The sequence below is a fragment of the Podarcis raffonei genome, chromosome 4 (genome assembly GCF_027172205.1).
Source record: "Podarcis raffonei isolate rPodRaf1 chromosome 4, rPodRaf1.pri, whole genome shotgun sequence".
NCBI lineage: Eukaryota > Metazoa > Chordata > Lepidosauria > Squamata > Lacertidae > Podarcis > Podarcis raffonei.
In genome coordinates, this window is record NC_070605.1 from 59511773 (window position 1) to 59533910 (window position 22138).

At 42.3% G+C, this 22138-nt stretch overlaps 1 protein-coding gene across 6 annotated transcripts; it reads right to left on the reverse strand.

The window, feature by feature from the left end:
* Positions 1–1251: 1251 nt before the first annotated feature.
* On the reverse strand, positions 1252–21270 carry DDX3X (DEAD-box helicase 3 X-linked). Of its 6 annotated transcripts, none has more exons than XM_053386898.1 (19): positions 20899–21270; positions 19204–19261; positions 18188–18238; positions 15403–15462; positions 12027–12158; positions 10930–11056; positions 9979–10149; positions 9796–9895; positions 9114–9249; positions 8719–8804; positions 7509–7607; positions 7019–7179; positions 6784–6928; positions 6352–6496; positions 5906–6087; positions 5683–5800; positions 5082–5238; positions 3925–4073; positions 1252–3770 (listed from the first exon to the last, which is right to left on the reverse strand). In XM_053386898.1, the coding sequence occupies exons 1-19, from the start codon at positions 20941–20943 to the stop codon at positions 3682–3684; spliced, it is 2211 nt and encodes a 736-aa protein (XP_053242873.1). In that variant the 5' UTR covers positions 20944–21270; the 3' UTR covers positions 1252–3681. The 6 variants fall into 6 exon arrangements, with proteins under 6 accessions (XP_053242873.1, XP_053242872.1, XP_053242876.1 ...); XM_053386897.1 differs by having other exon boundaries at positions 6307–6496; XM_053386901.1 differs by lacking the exon at positions 15403–15462 and having other exon boundaries at positions 20899–21268.
* Between the last annotated feature and the right edge of the window lie 868 nt (positions 21271–22138).

A 22138-nucleotide genomic window follows, 5' to 3' on the forward strand; every position in this document is an offset into this window, starting at 1 on the left:
AGGAACGTTCCTGTTCTGGAGCCTTGTAGTACTTATTTCAGGGGAGCAGGGGACAGCAAGGTGTCAAGGGATGGATATAGTCAAAAATATATGGAGGGCACCAGGTTGACAAGTGTATTAGAGAGCTGCCAGCCCTATCCCCAAACATTTTAGTTACTGAGGGGGTGGGTTGAGTTCTTACCATAAAAACCCAGCTTATTTCAGGTAATTTTTAACTCAATGCATCATTTGTATGAGATGAATACTTTAATGGCTTCCTAGCAGACTTGTCTTCCCAGGCTTTTATCAGGTCTTAATTTTGTTCTTCTTCCAAACTAAACTTCCAAGTTAAGATTGTGAAGATCACATTTCAATTAGAGCTTTTTAAAGCTTGACACCCTACAATCTCAAACCATTCTCGATTTGTCTGAGCTGCTGTTTTCAAAATGACTTTTGGAAGATTGTGCTTTCTGTATTGGAAGTTACCCTTGCCATCTGCAGTCACTTACTCCAACAGCAATCTCAGGGGTTAAGTACCTCCCTGTACCAGGTGTGGACACAACTTTATTTCAGCATTTTATTCCACCTTTAAGTAGTTTAATGCTGGTTGAGTTGTGTGAATGCTGAAGTTTCAGGTGCTTTGTTTAAACAGAGATCTGTTCCACATTTATTAAGTAGCACCGCCCTATTCCATCAAGATACTACTCTCTCCTTGTTGGAGGAGTCATTATTTTAAAGATAGAAAAATTGTATTTTAATGATTTAATAATAAACATTCAAGCACCTCTGAATTGAAAAGGGCACTTGAGCTAATTGAAACCACACTTATTCCTTTTCACACCCTTCAATTACTATATGGACATAAAGCATATAATTCTGGAAATATATTGGGGTGAATTCTGACTATGAAAGTGTTTTGGTGTCAAAACTCTGAATGGCATGCAAGATCGTTCTGCAAGGGGTTAAATCCACATACCACTGATCAAGCAGCCATTTTTCTGCAGGTGGAAGGAAGACCCACCACTTGAACAACATCCCCACATTTAAGAAAACATGAACCAAAACAGGCCACTAGGTCTGGGGGACCAAGCAGAACAGCTACAAAGGGCTGTTCCATATAATGACCTTTCCTAACTAAATATGTGAGCTGCTTCTATAGAAACTTGCATCTGTGGCACTTAATCAATACTGATTGCAGTGAGACACCCCAGATTAACAATGAAAAAGGAGAAGCACATTTTGTCACCAAGAAAAAGACCAAACATCATAAAGTGCATTTCAACTTTTTATTTTATTAAAATTGAGAGCAATGCACAGCACATGCAGTGCTAGCATCTAAACTAATACAATAAGCAATTACTAAACCTACAGTGACTTGAAGTTCAAATCTTTACATTCAGCAAGTTTAAATCCGTTCATTGCATATGATTAAACCCATTCTTTGCATATGATTGAATCCTTATCTGAACTGAATAATATTGCTGGCTGTAAAACTTGCTAAAATGCTATTGCTGAATGTACAAGTCACTGATTATGCCAATACAACAAAGATAACCACATGTTTTGAGGATTGCAATGTGCCAGACATTCACTGAAAAAAAAAACCACACAACTAAACAAAAACTCACGCAACAAACATCTGAGAATCTGGACACTTCACGTCAGTGTTTTGAAGTGTTTCATTAATATCTTAAGACAAGTGTATCAAAACCTTGGCATGTTTAATTTTAAAGTTGCCAATTTTTGTTTTACTATCAGAAAGTTATGGCTACATTGCCAATGCCGGGTCTGCTTAATTTGACTTAAGAGTTTAATATGACTTAAACATTAAAAGCTCACACTACCCCGAAATATATAATTTCACGCATACGGTGACATTCAACATTCAAGTGCCAGTGTTTTTGTACTGTCTTTTGGTCAAGTTTCTTTAAACTTTCAAAGAATCACTTTTAGGCTTACAAAAATAAATATTTGTCAAAAATGTTCAATAAATATTACACAAAACTAGCAGCAAAAAGTATCTAGAAATCTGTCGTGTGCAAAGTTTTCTTCCCAACCATTATTCCCATGGTCCCAGTTTTAGAATCTAGTTCCTCCTCCTTAGACAAGCTGCGTTCAGTCTCCCAAGAGACAAAATAAGATTGGAAGTTAAGGACACGCACACAAGACATATAAAATTCTCTGAATGTGCAATAAAAGAAGTATTTTGTAAAAAGTTATGGGCAAAATGTACAAGGGCCTAAATCTAGACTAATTGAAATAGCACCATAACAAATGACCTCAAATACTGTCAAGTGCACCTACTTAAAGTTTAGAACAAGGCACAATACACTTGAAAAGATCTATTGCACTTTAGGAGATTTTGCTGTTGTCCTATGCCACTTAGACTAAGAGTTGGTAACAGCTCTGGCCGCAGAAGATAGCTCAGAGAAACTAAGTGGCAGAGGCATTTTACTGTTGGAAAATACTTATCTTTGGCCAGATTCAGCATAACAGACTAAATACAATGGAAACCTATGCAACTAAAACTGACTAAAACTGCACTTGATAGCAGAATTGAAACCTTGTGCAGTTATGTACATTCCAACCTTTGTGATCTCAGAATTTGTTACTCTTCTGGAGCCATTTTACAAGTCTACAGTAAGCCAGTTAACACTTCAACGCAGCTTGAACAGAGTAATGTGAATCTGCATTAAAATAAAGCCTGCTGCATAATTCTTCCTGTTCATTCCCCCTTGACCAAAAAACATCAACACTAGCATGCGTTAAGACCAAAAAAATCAGTCAGGCCCTTAAAAGGTGGACCCATCACTGTTGTGGTCAGCCATTCTACCATTTCAATTTTAATATGGCAGGCAATTTTGAAAAGTCTAAGTAGATGAATTCTCCTAAAAACTATTTCAAGTTCAGACCTTTAAACATTCCCTGTAATGTTCCGCCTCCATTTGGCTAGCTCACATTAATAATCTGCCTAAACACTGGAATTGCTGTGTTTACTTGCATTAACTTTAAAACAGTGCTTGTATGCATGTATCCATACATCATCATCATCATGACTGGAATGGCTTATTAAAGACTATCAGGTTCTAAGTACCTATCCAGGATAGAGTGAGCAAATCAACTTTAACTTAGTACAGTTTTGCCACATTAGAAACTAATTCCATTGATATGCTTCAAGATGTTTTATTTTTTCAAATCTGAGTATCAAAGCCCTAATGCAGGCCACCGCACAAGTTTTTTTTTTTGTAGTATAAAGTGGATGAATCAATGATTCCTGTAAGTTGTATCACACCTGCGTGCCAAGGTTTGATTTTTTTTTTAAAGCCCAAGTAGAGTAATTTTGTCAAGACAATTGATAATCTTGGGCATTACTGAGCCAACAGGACATCAAAATAAAAAGTTGTCTAAAGTTAAAGGCACAGTACATTAACAAATGATCCTCAGTCACAAAATTATAAATACAGTCTGGGAGTAGGGGGGTGGAGGAGTTAATCTCAACTACAATGGAGTCTTTAAACCTTCAAAGTAGGGCTTCTGTTCCTTTCCTTCTTCTTGTGACCTTGAGCTCCCTTAAAAAAAATTCAGTGGAGAATCACAGCTGGTAATGTACTGCGAGTTCTTGAAGCTACACAAGGTATAGTCTGGCTAAGTTACATGTGGTTTCCATATTAGCTTGTTTGGTAAGAATCTGCAGCAAGCAGATCAGTTTCCCCACCAATCTACCCCCTGAGAGTTATAGTTTCCTCCATATCCATCACTGTTATAGAAGCCGCCATAGCCACCACCTCCACCTATTAAGACAAAAAGGCAAGAAGAGTTTATGACCAAGTGAATTTACCTTTACAATCTTATTTTTTACAGCTTGGGAAAAACCCAAGAGCTTAGATTTCCCCACCACCTTCCTTCATTCCAACAGCCCAAGGCACACTGTGAAATGAAACTCACCTCCAAATCCTCTGCTGCCTCCATGGCCACCGCCACCACCACTGCCACCGCTGCGCCCACTACTTGTGCGGCTGCTGCCAAAGCTACTGCTGCTGCTGGTACTGCTACTTGTTCGATAATCTCGGGCACCAAATCCTCCACTGAAACGGCTAGAGGAAAGAACAGCAACAAGTTGCGATTAGAAGACCACGGTTCCTTTAAATATGCTATTTAATACATTTCCTAATTCATTGCCCTTCATGTTGCTACATCAGGAAATTCAGTTAATCAAACATCTTTGCTAGTTTTTCAACAATTGCTAGTCCCTTGGATAAAATGATGTACTATACTAATATTTAATGTTATATATTTCATTTTCAATTAAAGATCATGGGGTTTTTTTTGGGGGGGGGAATAAAAACAATGCTGGCCCCAATCCGTTTCAGAGCCAGTATCTGAAGAAATGCCCACTTCCACATAAACCAGTCTAAATAAATGCCTCTGGCAGCCCCTGCCTTCAGAGGCTGGGACAGAAGCAGCCAGATAAAGGGCCTTCACAGCTGTGGCTCCCAATCCGTAGAGCATTCATCCAGTGCAGAATTGTGTATTGCCAGGTAAAAGGGAGTCTCATAAAAAGACCCAAGCAAACAGATCTGTTAAATCTGCCTTGCTGCTTCAAAGTAATAGTTTATATATGTTCGAGTTACAAGCCACCCTGAGAGTTCTAGAAATTGAAGGACAACCATTTTTCACCTAAGATCTCCACTGCTAATTAATAATAAAAAATAACTATTTTGATGGTGCTTAATTATTAATTATGGAATCTTAAGATTTGTGTTACACCAAACACCTTCTGCTGAGGAGGCTTATTCTATGGGCCATACTCCACTAAAATATCATTTCCCCAGAGCCAGCGAGGGCAGTGGTTTCAATTTTTTTATCATGCTGCTCCATGTGTCCTCTTTTAAAAGCAACCTCTCCCGGCTAGTAATTACTATTCTTCTCATCCTGAAGACAAAGGAAGAGCAGTATCTTGTCTCCCACTGAAGGGCCAAAGGGAGGAATACAGAAGTAAAATATTATACTGCTATATGGAAGTCAGGTATTTTGCTTTGACGCTGGGTATATTCCAGCTCATCTACATGACATCTAACTGCTTGGGGATTAACTCAACTTACCCTTTTGATCGCCCACGACTGCTTCCACCCTTGTGAATCTGCTCATATGCCATATTTTCTAGCCAAGACGGTACTTCCTGTTTAGCTTCAACAAGTAGATCTAGCAAATCTTTTGTGATATTTATGTTCCTCTCATTGAAGAATGATGTGGCAAGACCTAAAGAAAGAGATACAGCATATTAAGGCAAGGCAAGGCAAGGCAGCTGTGTGTTCAAAATACCAAGAGCATGAGTAGGACATATTCCTGAGTGCTCTCCAATGACACAAACTTTTAGTTACAGCTGTAGCTGAACTGTAAAACAGCATTCAAGAAATTTTGCACACAGGCATACAATGACACCCACCCTTTCCCACATCCAGGTAATTGCCGTGTGCTTTGCAGGAATGGGAATGTTTCATGTGAATCTTTCACAACATGCCTCTGTTAACCAGAGATCTTCTGCACAAAACCAGTTCTAATCTACTCAGTCTGTCTACTCAGTCACCAACTTTCTTATACTCAAAGCATGCTGATGGAGTTTAGTGACATTAAAAGTATGCAAACACAAATGCTTATACCACCGTGGAAGTTTTATCAAGGTGTTGATGAAGAGTGTCTTACCAAGATTCCCGACACGGCCTGTGCGGCCAATGCGATGCACGTATTCTTCTATGTCACTTGGCAAATCAAAGTTTATGACGTGTTTAACATTTGAGATATCCAATCCTCTTGCTGCTACCTAATGAAGATAAAGAGTCAGCTATCAGCTCCCCATAAGCTGAAACTGCAGTGTAAAGAGCCAATACAAAGACACAAGCATTTTCTTAACAAAGTCTATACTTACTGCAGTGGCAACCAAGATGGGACTTCTGCCTGAACGGAACTGGTGCAATGCCTCTTCCCTGTCTCGCTGAGAGCGATCACCATGGATGCTTGTGCAAGCATAGCCTTCGTGGTAGAGGAAATCCTCCAGAGAATCAGCCCCCTTTTTAGTCTCCACAAACACCAGAGTCAAGGAATCTTTTCCTATGTAAGCGAAGCATCTCATTAGTAAAACAATGCCAAATCTATTGTTATAGCACCACCAAGTGGTGCAAACTAGTATTATGACTGCAACCATAAAAAAATAACAACTTTACTAGTCAAGCTAGCTGCATGCAGATTAAAGAAAAATATTCAAATATAGGAGAAAACAAGGAGGAAAAGTCTGAAGCTTTTCCTCCACCTAACATAGATTCTCATTACCTGAGCCATTAGAGTTGTGTTGGATTTCTCCCAAACAGTCTTTACCTGTGGCATTTAGGAGGTCAAGCAGAAATGACCGTTTGTCTGACTCTTCCACCCACACTACTTTCTGTGTGATGTTCTCAGATGTAGAGCCAACTCTGCCAACAGCCAGAAAGATATATTCCTCCAAGAAGTCACGAGCAAGCATCTTCAAAAGAGAGAACTCTACTCAGTATGGGGGACACTTAAATAATGAATCCACCCCCATTAGACTTACCTATAGCTATAAGCTTCCATGGACACATACAAACTAGGTGTTTCTCACCATATTTTTAAACTAGAAACAAAGTATTGGGGGGGGGGAAATACTTAGAACTTTTCTTGTTCTCTTCCTATGATTAGCTGCCTACAACAGCAGCTGGTTGAGTATCCCCACCTCTATAGTATGCTGACTCACTGGAAATGGGCATTCAACTACTTTGCAAAACAGAATACCTGAATTTCCTTTGGAAAAGTAGCACTGAACATCATAGTCTGACGCACACCTTTGGGTGGCATGGTGTCTTGCTCAACAATACGACGGATTTGAGGTTCAAACCCCATGTCAAGCATACGATCAGCTTCATCCAGTACCAAGTATCTGGAAGATATTATAAGACCACATTAGGATTTCCAAGACTCCATGTTAATATGCTGCTGTGAAAATTATTAAAATATTATTTTCACATACTTGCAAAAGTCCAGTCCAATCTTTCCCCTCTCCATCATATCTACAAGACGACCTGGAGTTGCTACAAGCAAATGGCAACCACGTTCCAAGTCACGTATCTGTTGACCGATGTCGGCCCCACCATACACGACGCAGGGGCGGACTTTGGAGCGATATGCAAACTATGGGAACAAAATTTAGTTTTAGAATTCAAGACTTGAGATATCAAGTTCCTAGGAGCACAATATCACAGGGCTGGCTAATCTAAAGGCCTCATGTGCCCATCCCCCTCGCCCTGGGATTTTTGCAGATTCCCTCACCCCATTTTGTTTTTGTTTTGCTCTTTTAATATTTTTCCGGGGGGGGGGGGGGAATCAGTGACCACTACTGCTGTGATTCTGTGATACATGAAAGCTTTTTAACCACCCACCCAATCTTCCTCTTTTAAAAGTTTGTCACATCCACCATAGGTCAATGTGGCTGTATTAGCCACTCCCTGAATAATACTTACTTTTCTGGCTTCTTCATATATCTGCACTGCCAGCTCTCTTGTGGGAGCCAAAACGAGTGAGATGGGATATTGCTTACGGCGTCCATACCTTCCGTTTTCCTGCAATATTAAGTCCTCATTACCAGCTAGAAAATAAGCTGCTAGTAACAGTTATTTCTCAACACAATCTGCTACCCAAGTGTTTACACCTTTACTTTGCTCTTTCCATAAAGATTTTTAAAGGTCTGAATCCTGGAGTGTTCATGACTGCACCCAGGCAGGAGAACCACAAGCTGTACCAGTAACTATTAGCATCACAGCAATTCTAGCAAAGTGACTGTCATCAGAATCAAGATGCTGGCTACAACTGAACCTAGACTTGCTCTGGGTAATTTTGTGCAAACTCCATCCTGATGTGTAAACTTATTTGATCGCAGTGTCTTAAAATCAATTCACCTTCTGTTATGGTAGAACCTGTTCTGGATGGGGTTCATTCCCCCTGAAAGAAATACACTGTCTGGGAGTACTTCTGGATCCATTACTGTCACAGCAGGCACAAGTGGTCTTAGTGGACCAGTGCCTCCAACAGGTTAGACTGGAGAGGGAAGGCCCAGTTTCTTAGTCTACGTTATGGCAACCTCTGGGATAGATTACTGCAATGTGTTATGTGGGGCTGCCTTTGAAGACAGTCTAGAAACTGCAACTAGTGCAGAATTCAGCAACCAGATTTCTGGTTTCTGGGTGGGCTCCATTCAAAGTGCTGGTTTTCACCTAAAGCTGTACACACATCTTATTGTCCTTTTTTCTGTGCTTCCTGTGAAGAGAGATGAGGAGTGTGGTAACACAAAAAAGGCCTTTTCAGTGGTAGCCCCCTAGGTGTGGAATGCTAGGGAGAGGTGCCTGGCACAATTATCAACTTTTAGGCCGTAGGCCAACATTTCCTCATTTACTCTGGCATTTGATTCTTATATGCTAATAATGGTACCCTAGCCTGCTTTAATATTTATCTTTTAGTGGGGTGCAAAAAAAAAACTATCCTTTCTACAATATTGCAGAATGATTGCTTTTAGTAAATTATATTGCTTTATGTAGTAAGCAATGAATAAATGTAATAAAGGGTATATTTGTACTCAAGATCTACATTTTTCAGCAATGTAACAGAGATGGCAATGCGCACAGTGCTAAAGTGAAGTACTGTATTGTTTGTTTAAACCAGATATAATGAACTTGCCTTCATGGCTCTGAGGGCATCACCTGGGCCATCTGTATATATCTGACTCAATATGGGCAGAAGAAATGCAGCAGTTTTTCCAGACCCTAAAAAACAAGACATTTAACCTTGAAAGCAATGCAAAAACATTTTCATTCCATAAATCCCACGCAAATGTTATGCTCCATCCATCCTGTACTCATTTCAAGTTAATCTGAAACTGGCATTAAATTTAGGGTGGTATTTTAAATCCTAATATACGTCTTACCAAATGAGCAGTGTCCATGTTGTGCTAGTGTCAACTGCCAGTAAGGGAATGGCCTATTCCTCATTATTTGCACCCAAGAACCCTCAACTAACACCCCAAAATTTCTCAATTACAACACTGCAGTAATACATAGCAAACACAAACTTGCCTGTCTGGGCACAAGCCATCAAGTCTCTCTTGTCTTTGATGATAGGGATAGCATATTTCTGCACTGGAGTAGGCCGAGTGTAGCGGGTGAGTTCAATGTTCCCCATAATGATTTCTCCCATGTCAACATCGCTGAACTGCAACAGAGTTCAAGTTATTAAACAACCTGGTAAAAGCCCAAAGTTTGCTTTACACTCATAAGAGGGGAAGTCAGAGGATGGGCAGAGAATTGCCCCTCATTTTCCAGCATCTTGCTAAAAGGCTGGATACCAACAAGTCTTGCAGTGGGCTAATGCAGATGGAAGAAACTTTCCATCTTCCTCATCAGCCCATTTGATTCTTATGTAGGATGGCATGCCCCCCTCCTTTCTTGGTATCCCCTTTTGTTTATGCTGAATACAAAGGCAGCAAAGCATCTTTCTCAAAGCCTAACGTAAAAATATAGTGTGCTGCTGGAGGCAAGGAGAGTTATGTTACTCCTCCAACATCCTGCATTCATTCATCTGCATGCAATTCCATGTTGCCTATAGCAATCACATAGATTATTAAAGACAAAGACTTTTAAGTAACGTGTCCCTGTGAAGGACCATCAGATCCACAACGCTAATTTAAATGTATAAAAGTAGTCCCTTGGTATTCTAGTGTAAGCAGCACACTAGTTGTAGCATTAAACAAATACTTACGCTCTCAATGTGTGGAGGACAGTTGTTGCCTGTTGCTTCAACCGGAATGTCATCATACTTCTCAAAATTAATGCCAGTATTCCCACCAGCAAACAGCTCCCTAGAAGATAAACATTCAATGTACCATCACATAGCACTGAACACCTGACTTACAGACCACCAGATCCCACTGCTAGTACTTACTGCTCCACACGTTCGCTTGGGGCAAGTGGTTTGGACCAGTCATCTTCATCACTTTTATCAGACCATCGACTGTTTCCACCACGATCAAATCTGCCGCCAAAGGCACTTCTATCACCACCACGACTGCTAATGCCATCAAATTCACCGCCTCTTCCACCACGGTCATCAAACCTAGATTACATGAAATTACACTAAAACCAGTTTTCATGACAGTTTCTGTGATGTGATGTACTAAACACACTAATGAAGCTGCCTGGCTGCTAGGCAGCTTCAAAGTATTTCATGATATAATTAAACAATAAATCCGTATAACACCACAGCTATCTATTTCCCAAGATTTGACATCCCCTTGAGAAGGATATATTACCCCAATATTTCAACTGTCTCATATATAGGAGGCATGTGGACAGAATACCAATGAAATTTGAGGTGGCACACCTGCCAGGTAGAGGCATTTAATTGTTCAGATTGCATTTTAATCCACGTTGGGAATTGGACTATCATTTAACTCCTCTACTGCTCTCACAACACAATTCTGCCACATCCCCTGAACGCCCCCAGCCTCCTGGTCCTTCATCAAACAAGGAGAAAGCTTACTGAAAGAGCTCCTTCCAATCCCAGATATATGCCATAACTGCACAGTTGCTCTAAATTGTCATTCCCCTGTCTTTCTGCTGGGGCCTATGTGCTAATGCTAAGAAGGCACAAGGACTTCTATTATGTGGATGTAAACTTTAGAAGTCCTACAGCAGTAAGTTGGTGGAAATGAGAACTATACACATAAAAATTAACATGCTGCAGTCAATGCAAGCCTAAGAGCTACAAAGCAGGCTTTCAACACAAAAAACACATGTCTTAACCTCAGTCAGTTCTCCCCTATTTCTACAGATTACTGAATGTTTTACAGTGGTGGCATTCACATTTTTAATGGGAAAAGAGCTACATTTTTACCTTCCTCTTGAACCATTACCACGCTCAGCAAAAAAGCTTGATTTTCCTGATCCACGGTCACTCCTTGCACCAAAGCTACTGTATGCAGCATCCCTGTCTCTGCCAGCATTCCACCCACCATCAAATCCTAGGAATAATAAAATCACCAATGAAATCACTGATTGTGTAGATGCTCACTGTAATACAAAATCCCTCAAACCATCACCATGAAAATGTTTGAGTAATTAGCAGCCTGTCTTAAGAGAAATTCCCATATTTTATTGCACATTTTAAATCAAGGAAAGGCACTGAAATTGTGTGTTTTACTGCCAATATTGCAAGATGGCAGAGTTTAAAAAGCTGGTCCAGGGTGATCATGTAGCAAATTATATTCAAGAGGCAGCAGCCGATTATTCTCTCGAGCTGCAGCAAACCCCAAAAGCAAAGCCTAGAAATGTCCATTAGGACCCTGCCTACTTTTGTGCCCATGGCGTTGTAGTAGAGTATGGCCATCAGGCAACCTTTCGTGAACCACTTCCAAAAATTATGTCATTATCTTATTCTAGTTACAATTAATTTGTCTCAAGAAAAAAAATGCAACCTGAAAAGCTGAAAATGAGACCTTCCCGGAGTCCATCAATGTGTCCACAGGTACACTGAAGCAAAGATGATGAAATAGAAAGCAGTGAAAAGACCTGGAGACTGATGGTATTTCCTGACAGGCAAAATCTGGAGTCGGTTGTAACTGGTATAATGAGGCCACTCAGTGAGAAGCTTCACTGTTCTTGAGACATTCGTATGACTGTTTTATTTGGATAACTATACAACTCCAGAATCCTATGGTAGTATCCTATAGCTGTAACTATAATTAAGGCTCCGGGATCCAAATTCAAATAACCAACAAGAATGAGTACTAATTTCGTAGCTTTCCAGCCGAGGGCAAAACAGCTCTGCAAATGGTACTTGATAAACGAAGCCTCAAACTTCCCTAAGAAGTCTCAACCTATGCTACTATAACCTGATCTAAGCTCTCTAGAAAGAAGCTGTCTTTATTGCCAAGAGCAGCAGTGGACACTCATGTTTTGTTGGATGAAAGGTGCCAGGTCTCCCTCGCCCACCTCTGTCATCACGTCCAGATCCTCCTCTGGATCCAAACACACCACGATCACGATCGTAGCCATTCATCCGGCTGTCACGATCATATCCATTCATATAGCCATTACCTCCACGAGAGTCCCAGCTGGGGGAATCTTTGGCAGAGAATAAAAAGTTACAAAATTAAAGCGTAAAATGCGCTAGCAAGTTCTTGCAAGCTCCACAGCATCAGTGCGACTTTTGCTGCCAGAAATTTACATGAAAGGCTCCTTTTCTGGGGAAAGCAGAGTAGTGTTGGGCCTAAATTCTTGATTAGAGATGCAAGCCTTCACCTGACATGGATGCTGCATTGTGAGCCACTTTACAAAGCTGCAAACCAGGTTTTATAGGAAGTTGTGTATTTAGTTGAGCAAAGAGATTTTTTTAAAAAAACGAAAACTAATGCAGTGATTCGTATGTGTATTAGTTTTGTGCATCAATACTCGCTGCCATGCTGAAAACAGAAGCATGTCCTAAAGTAAGCTAGTCAAACCGACTGAAGCAAGATTCAAGATCCTGTGCTAAACTTGGCAAATATATATTTTATTATGAATGGATTGACGACAGACCAGTCAACGATGAGTGTTGTATTATTTTGATTACAAATCCTGCTTCCTAGTAAGAGCAGATTGCAGTATAAAGTTGAGTCTAAGCCAGTTTAGTGATGCAAATGAACCTTGGTGAGCCTTGGGCTCCCACACTTTCCTTGACACGCTAACAAGGAGTTCTGAAGGCTTCAACTTATATTTGCGCTTGACCACAATTTGTTATGCCTGGGGTGGCCACTGTGGTACTCTGGAGGACATCCATTAGAATTTGTGCCATTGATATGTTTGTGATAGTGGGAAGCACCAGATCTGCATTTTTTACTGTGCAGTCTCGCACTGCAATCTTTATTCTCATCGTCATTTTTGGGGTATCTTTATTTCTACAGGATCCAATGTTTACTCAAGTCAAAAATGTGTGCTTTCTGTCTGCAGGGGGAGATGGAAAGAGATGAGAAAGAAGCAACCACAGGTGGTGACGCCCACAGAACTCTCATCATTCCAAATGTGCCATAAGCCCAAAAAGACTGGTATCAATGCTAGATGTCCAAACTGACAAACTGGTGAATATTAACTACAGAACCATTTGCAACAAGCCAAGTTGAAACCAGAATTAGTATTAACAGGCTTGTCAATAACAAACTGCACTTAACAGAAAAGAAGTCTTAACTCCCGTTGATGGCTGCACACCAAAGCAAGCACGGGAAGTGTACGAGTCCAAGGCTTGCTTGCATCACACCTGTGATTTAGCATGATATCCAAACTATCCCACTGTTACCTCAGGGGGCTGTATTGATTCTTCAATTCCTAGATGATGCTAACTGCAGACACTACTTAAGCCCTAGTAAGAATATCGTTCACTACAAGGTTTCTGTTCACTACAAGATCCTTCCACTGACACATGTATGATACTTCCAAGATGCTGAATTTATTTGACTAGCAGAGCAATCGAACCTCTGTCCAGGCAGCTGCAGGGTTTAGCAGAGCCACTGCCCCACCCACAGCACTGTCACTCACGCTGGTCAGGTTGGAAGGCAAGAGCAGAGTTGTTGTAGCTATCAGGACCAATGCAATCAATTGACAACAGTGGGGTCAGCTCAGGATCCAGCAAATCCCAGGCCAGTTGAATTACCCTGATCCCTACCCAGTTGGGAACTTTTTATGAGCTGGTGGAGTGAAGCTTGCTAACAGTACTCCTACCAGTGAACATTTTCAGCGGGTGAATAGGGAATCTGCACTGCCAGAGCAGATTGGTCTGGACTCACTAGAGGGAGCCCCCTGCCACTACAGTAGATTAGGGAGTTGGACAGCACCCTAACATTTTTACTTTCTGTAATTAACAATTTACTGTACATGTATTTCAGTTTTTTAAGAAGTTCTAGAAAAATTGTTTGTTCATCACTGTCAAAACAAAAAGATTTTACATCTCTAGACTGAAGTAAGATTCTGCTCCATCTGTTATTCTTTAACATTCCAAAAATCTGAAGTTTGTGGCAGATTTCAAAATGCCAAGTTCTACTAAATTACCTAGAACAAGCTATTCTAAATATTTCAAACTTATCCAACCTATAAGCAACCAAAATGCAAAAGAACTGAAAAAAGCAACATGACATCTGTTGGAATAATAGTTTTCAAAGATGTAGTACATTAGGCTAATATGTAAACTTATAGAAGTTCTGTGAACCTGCTTAGAGAACCTGTCCAAGGGCTTAGGGGAGAAGTTCATAATTTTTTTAATTGGGAAATTCTGTAAATAGGATTAAGCACACAACCCCATTAATTAAGGAAAATAAATTATTAGTATTTAAGTTCAGAGTATATTGTGTATTTCCTTCCATATTTAAAGATATTTTATTAGGTGTCTAAAATTCTATATCCAAATAGAATAGTTATTAATGGCTACTAGTTACAGTAGCTATTTACTACCTCCAAGTACTGTATCAAGAGGAAAGAACTAGAATTGTTGAGCTAAGCTTCTGCTTGCTGGCTTCGCATAGGCATTAAGTTGGCCAGTGTGAGAGCAGGATGCTGGACTAGATAGGCCTTTGCACCGATCCAGAAGGGCTTTTCTTATATCTTATTCACACCAGACAGCACTGCGCACTATTCAGCTTCAACATGTAACTAAATAAAGTGTGGGGCATGGTAAACTTGCTAGAAAATTAGCACTAAAAAGGCTTGGTAACTTTCAATTGTCTTGTGGGCCAGCTACTTTTATGCCATGTTTAATAAATCAGAAGATCCAAAAAACACAATCCCAGCACTTGCCAGACCTGAGTATTAGGATTGTTGTGGGTTTAAATTTTATAAGGTGCAGAAACCTTTCCTTGCCTTTTTCAGTCTATCCATTAGAAGCAACAAAAGCTTGCTCAGGTACAAAGTGCAACTGAAGTTGTAGTTTCCTTAATGTGTAGTTTTCCTTAAACACAGTAAGCCAATAGATTAAGCCCACAACTTATGCAGAATTTACATTCCAAGGATTGCGTCTAAAGCCAAATTCAAAACACATTGGGTTCAAATGCAGGTGGGATTGCCAAATAAATGTTTTCTTGAAACCCACTCCCTTTTTATTTTTTGCCACACATGTAAAGCTGAATGCCTACTAGCTAACTGTGTGTAAGTTGTGGGTTTACTGTATTCAAATTAATCCTAAAAAAGTTAAAGTTGCAGGCAAAGTAAACATGCCTGACAATGAGCGTAAAGGAACAAATGCTCACACTGTTAGTCGACTGCAAGTTATGACTATGCAATATGCTTAGAGGCATGCTCTCAAATGACAAATTTTTAAGACCACTCCATCCTGACACCAACTTACAGCTTCTTGGTGGCATCGAATTGGAATAGTAGTTTGCCGCATAGTTATAGGCATTACCTGCTGCAAAAGAGCCATAAAACTCCCAGCATTATAATTCACTCCAGTTCAAATGCATAAAAAACTCAACATAATGGTACAGTAGAATTTCTTCAACCTGTAAAAGATATTTTACTCAAGCAACATAAAAATATCCGTGTGAAGACGTCAACTTTCCAGGCTTCCACATTCACATTCACTCACCAGCTCACCTTTGGCGATGAGAGGGAAGGGGAACAAGAGCACTCTCTTGCCTCCTGGTGGCCAGGATAGGGGAACCCCGTCCTGCTGCCAAAGCACATGTACAGAGGACTTAGGAATGGCAGGAGCCAGCCTCTCACCAGGTCAAGACACCCTGAGAAGCCAAGATAAACTCTCAACAGCTCCAAACAGTCCAACACAAGGAGTCCTTTCCCTCAAGAAAAGGGCAATCCATCTGATTCAACAGGCATTGTGCTATGTCACACTCAATAATTTATACAGCTGCTTTTAAGGGTTGCGTCCTAGTCCTACTCATAGTAGACCCACTGAAATAAACAAACATGGCTAACTTAAGGTCCATTAATTTCTATGAATCTACTGAGAGGAACTCAGAATGAACCACATGTGTATGAGAGAGAATAAGCTTTCCCCTGGGAAAGGTTCATCCTATCCTCTTGTGTTGGGTAGTCCTTGGAAGCAGCAGGAATCACTCTTCAATGTTTCCAAGCATGTCCTTGTGAGGCAACAACTTCCAAATGCGCACGGGCACCTGTATCAGTCTGTTGCAAAAATAAAGGAACTTGTGACATACTTGACCAACTGTGGTAAGAGCTTCTGTGAATGTGATACAACTCTATTGGTCTTTACAGTATCCATACCTACACGAGGAGAGAAGGGTAAGGACAACTACAAATAGCTGGATATCAATGCCATTCAGTATTTTCTTAGCTCCAATACAACTGAGTTTTCTTGCAAAGAGCTGTTAGTTTCTAATAGAAATTAGAATCTGTGAATTTGAACAAGCTTCATCTTATGCCCCTTGTTCTGCCACTATTCACAACTTCTATCAGTTGAGCAACGAAGTGGGCAGAGTCAAGTTGTCCTGACAATAAGCACCCTATACCTAAACTTTCCTATCTAGTAGTTAGAATACATGCAAAAGTAGTATCTGTACATTATTTCCCTGCTCCCAAATTCAGTAGCACTTCCAGACAGCTTTGCTGAACTGTGCAGATATCATGGTTCAATAAAGGACACAATATTCAATCTGTAGATATTTAAAGTAGGCTTGGAAACCTGCATCCCAGAAGATGCTGGACTTGCAACTCCTATCCCCTTCAGCCAAGAATGGCCAGAGTTGTAGACCAGTCAATATATGGAAGGCCATAGGTTCTCACACCTATTTTAAAAGACTTCTGGCAGCAAAGAAGGGAGAGACCTCTTATTAACTTGGAGAGCTACTTACCAATGAACCAATTTATAGTCACAGTAAATTAGTTTCTGGCTTTTACCCATGAAGCAGATTTAAGCTAAAATACTGAAATATCACAATTGAAAGTAAAAAGTATTCTAGAGAACTCTTGGTGCCTTCCCTGCCAGTCCACAAGCAAGGTAATTTTTGCAGAGGCATCTGAGGCAAGACAAGCTGTCACAGGTTGGGAGAGGGATGAGACCTGATGGTCTCCAGCACTTCAATCCTATTTGAATTAAGCCACATGGAGTAAAACACTAACTTACTCCCGGGTAAATGAGTATTGGACTGCAGCCCAAGTTTAGTAGTTGATCAGACACTATTAATGCAGCATATTCCCCTATAGCATTGGAGGGTTAAATTTTTAGAGTATCATGATGCAATTTAGCAGATTAAGAGCTTAATCAACCAACTGCTTAAAGCTCAAGAATCCTTGGACAAAGCTCTGTGTTCAAACTTCCCCATAAACAGGCTTGATGGTTACAGGCTACACATAGGGTTTTTCAGGGCATGGTATAGCCACCAACTTATTAGAACGGATTGTGAAAACAAAAAAATGTCAATGAGCTGACCGTAAGGATTCCATTAGTAGAATGCAGAGGATTTTCACCAGTACTCCATCAGCTCTACATCCCACCACATCCTTCCTAGATCTCCAGAGGGTTAAGGAAACTTCCACAGCAGATTTAGAGGGTATACAGGAACTGCTGAAAATTGCTTCCAGTGTCAATCAAGATGATGGTATGTGTATACAGTCACCATTTACTTTACATTTTCATAATGTATGGGGGCCACTCCCTTACAAATTCTTTATTGACACACTCTGATAATAGGGTGGATATTTCAATACAGGAATCACTGCTTGACTTCATGATTACCATAACTTTCAAAATGAGCAAACCATTCTCTTATTCTGCTTGGATGCAAGCACTACATTTACAACAGATTGCACGGTTACTTAAGTAGCTTTATTACTCAAGCCAAATATACAGCTCATCAATCAGCAGCTTACTTAGACTTGCCTAGCTAACTACATTGAGCCCAAATCTTCCCCGTACCCGCTGTAGAATGAGGGAATCTAATTTTTGCCACAGACTTAATAAGGTGTTACTTAAATGTGCACTCTTAATACCTTTCCCTACCTTCAAAAGCCTAGGTACTCATATGTCCAACCCCTTGTACCAAATCTCCCTGAATCTGAGCACCCAACATTTTGAGGTTCTTGCAGTTCAATTCAGTTGTGAGCCTATTTTTTTAACCCTGATGCTCTATATATTCAAGTACCATCGAACATACCCTGCTTTGAAGCTTCTCTATTCCGTAAGTGAGGAGGAATGTACCGGCCTTCTGAAAGTTGGAAAAAAAAGTTTCAAATTAAAACTCTGTACAGCAAGGTCTGTTGCTCTTTTATTACCAAGATTATTAACACCTTATTTTGTTTATTGATTAAACTTAGTCAGTTTTTGCTATAGCAACTCTAAATAACTTACAGTATTTTAAGCAAAAAACCAAACCAACATGCACATTAAGAAGTGTTTAAACATATAGCACCCCTTCCCAAGTATTTTCATTGTTATAAATATGCAAACAACCAAAGGGTGGCAACACGAGAACAAGCCTTTTGGATGCTGTTTCCCCATTTGTGGAATGCTCTCCCCTAGGGACACCTAAATATATGTAATAAAGGTGCCAAATGAAAACTCTGCTCTTCAAGCAGGCATTTAGCTAATTAACATTCTATGGCTTTCCAAATGTGTTTGTGGGAAGTGGGTTATTTGTTTTGTTTTCTAATGTATTTTGTATTCTCAGACGATATACAAATTTAATAAATAATAGTAACGGCAACAACTGGAACATGCTGCTGCCTCACTATAGGAAATACATACATACCCCATTTTAGCAGATCAAACAATTGATGCACTCGAGTAACACAATCACTAAATCCCTTTTGTTGATACCATGCTCATACTATTGTGCACCAAAACTGTATGCAACTTGCAGTCTACTCCTTCAAGGTCTGCAGCTAATTAACTGATTAAGCAGGCACCCAATTTAAGGTTCTTAACATTCATTTTAAAAGCAAGTTTCTAGCATGGTAATACGTAATGTATAACAGATTTATGTATAACTGATTTACATAAAATACCAATGAGATTTAGTAGTCTACAATTACAGTACTTGCAGGATGCTATAGATCTGCCCTCTCAAGCTTCAAAATCTGCCGTTTACCTACTATTGTACTGGACCAACATGCCATCAAATATTCTCTACTAGCTGCAGTAAGATGCTTTAATTCTGAATTATATACTTACTGCTTGCTGTACCTCCTCCACTCTGATCGTCTGAGGAATTCAAGTCTAGACCAGCAAACTTTTTAAAAAAGGAAGAGAACAGTCATTCAATCTGATTAATTGAAAATACTTCAAGTAGTAAAGAATTTCTAGTCTTATGTCACATTGTAAGTTAGCAGGCTCTCCGCTTTAAACACCAGAATAGCTTTGATATTGCTACTGAAAATTTAATGTCAATTTAAACCATACCTCCTTAAAACTTACTTTGGTTTTACTTAAAGCATGTGAAGTTATGGACAAAACCCTCAATTTAGTGCTGTCTTCCAATATGCTTAATATTTGCATTCAAATATACAGCAGATTACAACCCAAATTCCCCTTTCCTCAAACATAACTACTTGTGCCAATGCTTTTAAAAATAACAGAACTTAAGCTTACACTGTATACCTTAGCCTTCCTGTAGTTTTACTGAAACTGTCAAGAAAAAAAGGGCCTAGGCCTTAGGATTGTCCAAGCGGTATATACAACCAAGGTAAAAAAATACCGCTGAATATTTTCATGTATTATTATTTTGTTTGCGGAAGGGGGGGGGGTTAAAAAAATAAGGTGATCCATTTATATCTAAGAATCCCCTTTTTCAACTTAAGATGGATGCACATCATCTCGCGCGGCCTTCAGACAGAGCCATTAGCAGTTGTACAAGGCAGGCTCGCTCGGCCGGGTGGGCCTTCGGGGAAAGCGCTCCCTCTTCCCGCCCCACAAGCGGGCCTGGCGAAGACGGAGCGCCGCCCGCTCCCCCCCCCCGCCGGAGTTTACTGCCGGAGCGACACAAGCAGCGACGCTCGGCTTTCACTGGCGGCCGCTAATCCGGCCGCGTCACGTGGCTCCTTCCTCTTTCCCCTTCCCGGCCGGCTTCGTGACCTACTTCGGGAGCCGGCTCTAGCGCAGCGCCACCCCGCCCCGAACCGGGCAGAGGGAAGGCGCAACTTCGTTTTAAACAGGCTTCCGAGAAGCCAAGACGAGAGGAAGACGCGGCCTTAGGCCTGCCCTTCCTCCCCGCCTACCTCGTGGGCCTCGAGGACAAAGGAGTCGGGGGCGCGCGCGTGCGCGTGAGGGAGAGCGGGAGCAGCAGCAGCACCAGAGCCATTGTGGCTCCCACTCCCCTCCTCCTCCCCTTCCCCAGACAGAGGGAGCCGCGCACGCGCCTCCGCCGCCAAGCAGCCTCTCTTTCCCCCACCCTCGCTTCGTCACACGCACAATGGCCGCCGTTGTCCCCCACCCGCTGCAGTTCCCGGCCGCCGCCGCTAGGGGGCCCGGCAGATGTAAGCAGTCGCCAGCGACGCACAAAGCCCCCACAGCAGGCCTCAAAGGGCCCGGCGGCGCTTCACCCGAGCTACCCTCCGCTCTCCGCCGCGCCGCTCCCTTCCCTCGTTCGCGGGGGCTCCGCTCGCCTCGCTCCGCTCCCTTTCCCGAGGGAGGCTCGGGGCTTCGCCGAGGCGCCAATGGGGCGAACCCCACAAAAGGAACTGCGTCACAGTCAAATGCGCCACCAGGAGAGCGGCGTGAGGAGGATGCGGGGGGGCGAGAATAAAAGGAGTAAAGGGGCGAACTAGGATCGATTCAATGAGTCCGGAGGGCTCCCCGAAAACAGGCCGGGGAGCGGGGGGGGATACGCCTCGGTCCCCCAGGCCCACCCGCCATCCCGCCCCCGTTTACCTGCTGATCTAGACCGAGGGCATTTTCCACTGCCACATGACTCATAACGAGAGATCGTGTCGGGAGGTCCCGCTCCGCGTAGAGAAATTCGGATTCACTAGACGTAGAACTAGCCTGGGCCGCTGTCGCTTTCGCCACTACTTCGCCTCAGAATCGCGTCTCTAACTGAAACCCCCCCAGTTCGGCCCGGGCGTTTATATATTCCTCCGCCCCCTCGCAGCCGCCGTGCTGACTTCAGCGCGCAAACCACGCCCCTTCTTCCTCCTCTCGATCCCCTCCCCCCACCTCTGCTTGCAGCAAAAGGTATCGCGGGGAGAACTCTCCGCTCCGCATAAAGAGGTGGGGGGAGGGCGAAGAAATCCCAAGGCTACCGCGAGAACTAGGGAGGCTGCGGACTCCTCCCGATTCAGGAGGATCTAGGTGTTATCGCGAGGTTTCTTCACACAATGTTTACAGCGCTGCTCGCGCGAGATCTCTACCCCTCTCTCCCCGCCCTGGTTTGCCTTCCCCTCCCTCCCGTTTCGTAAAGACTCTGGTGAGTCACCCCCTCTCCTCGTTTTCTTCGAGATCTCGCGAGATTTCTGTCCAAATGAAATAAGGCTCTGGGAACAGAGTGGTTCTCTCTAGGTCACGTGGGCATTTCCGCTCGGTCCTGCCGCCATCTTAGGCTGTATGCGGCTGCTGAAGTGGCGCAGCCTTCGGGTGGGGGTGGGGGTATAGTGTGAGGGGCCCAAAGTGGAGAGCCGAGGCCATCTATTTCCCGAGGATTGCGAGAAGCAGCACGAGAGTTGGCGGTAACGTCAGAGTGGCGTTGCGCGACTCGCTTCTGCCTTGTGTGTGACCTAGGAGGGGTCGCCTGGCAACCAGCAGCGCAGCCAGCAGCCCCTCCCGACGCCCTGTAACCCCTGAACAATAAGGAGGCGATGGCCTCCTGGCGGAGTTCCCCTTCTTACGCCTTTCCCCCTTTCCCACCCCCTTCCCTCTGGCGCCTAATGCCGTTGCTTCGCTTGGTCACAAAAAACCCTCTGCAGAGAAAGGATGCATAGCGATGACCTTGTCTGGGCCTCTCGCATCATTTGCCCACGGAAAATGCTGCCTTCCATTGCAAGGAGGAGTTTGGCCTCTGCCGTCTTAAGTGCGGGAGGCTTCTGACCCCAGAGGTCAAGGGCTGAGAGGCCGCCCAGTATTTTTAGCTCTTCAGGACGCTTCTCCAGAATGCCTGTCACCTTGGACGCATTTT

What these genes read in the sequence shown, in the direction of transcription:
- DDX3X (XM_053386897.1), bottom strand. Translation starts at nt 20,943, where the DNA reads ATGAGTCATGTGGCAGTGGAAAATGCCCTCGGTCTAGATCAGCAG. An exon ending in TTCGATGCCACCAAGAAGCT is followed by an intron (nt 12,159 to 15,402) that starts GTAAGTTGGTGT and finishes TCTCTGCCAAAG; the next exon opens with ATTCCCCCAGCTGGGACTCT. An exon ending in ATGCCCTCAGAGCCATGAAG is followed by an intron (nt 7,608 to 8,718) that starts GCAAGTTCATTA and finishes TTAATATTGCAG; the next exon opens with GAAAACGGAAGGTATGGACG.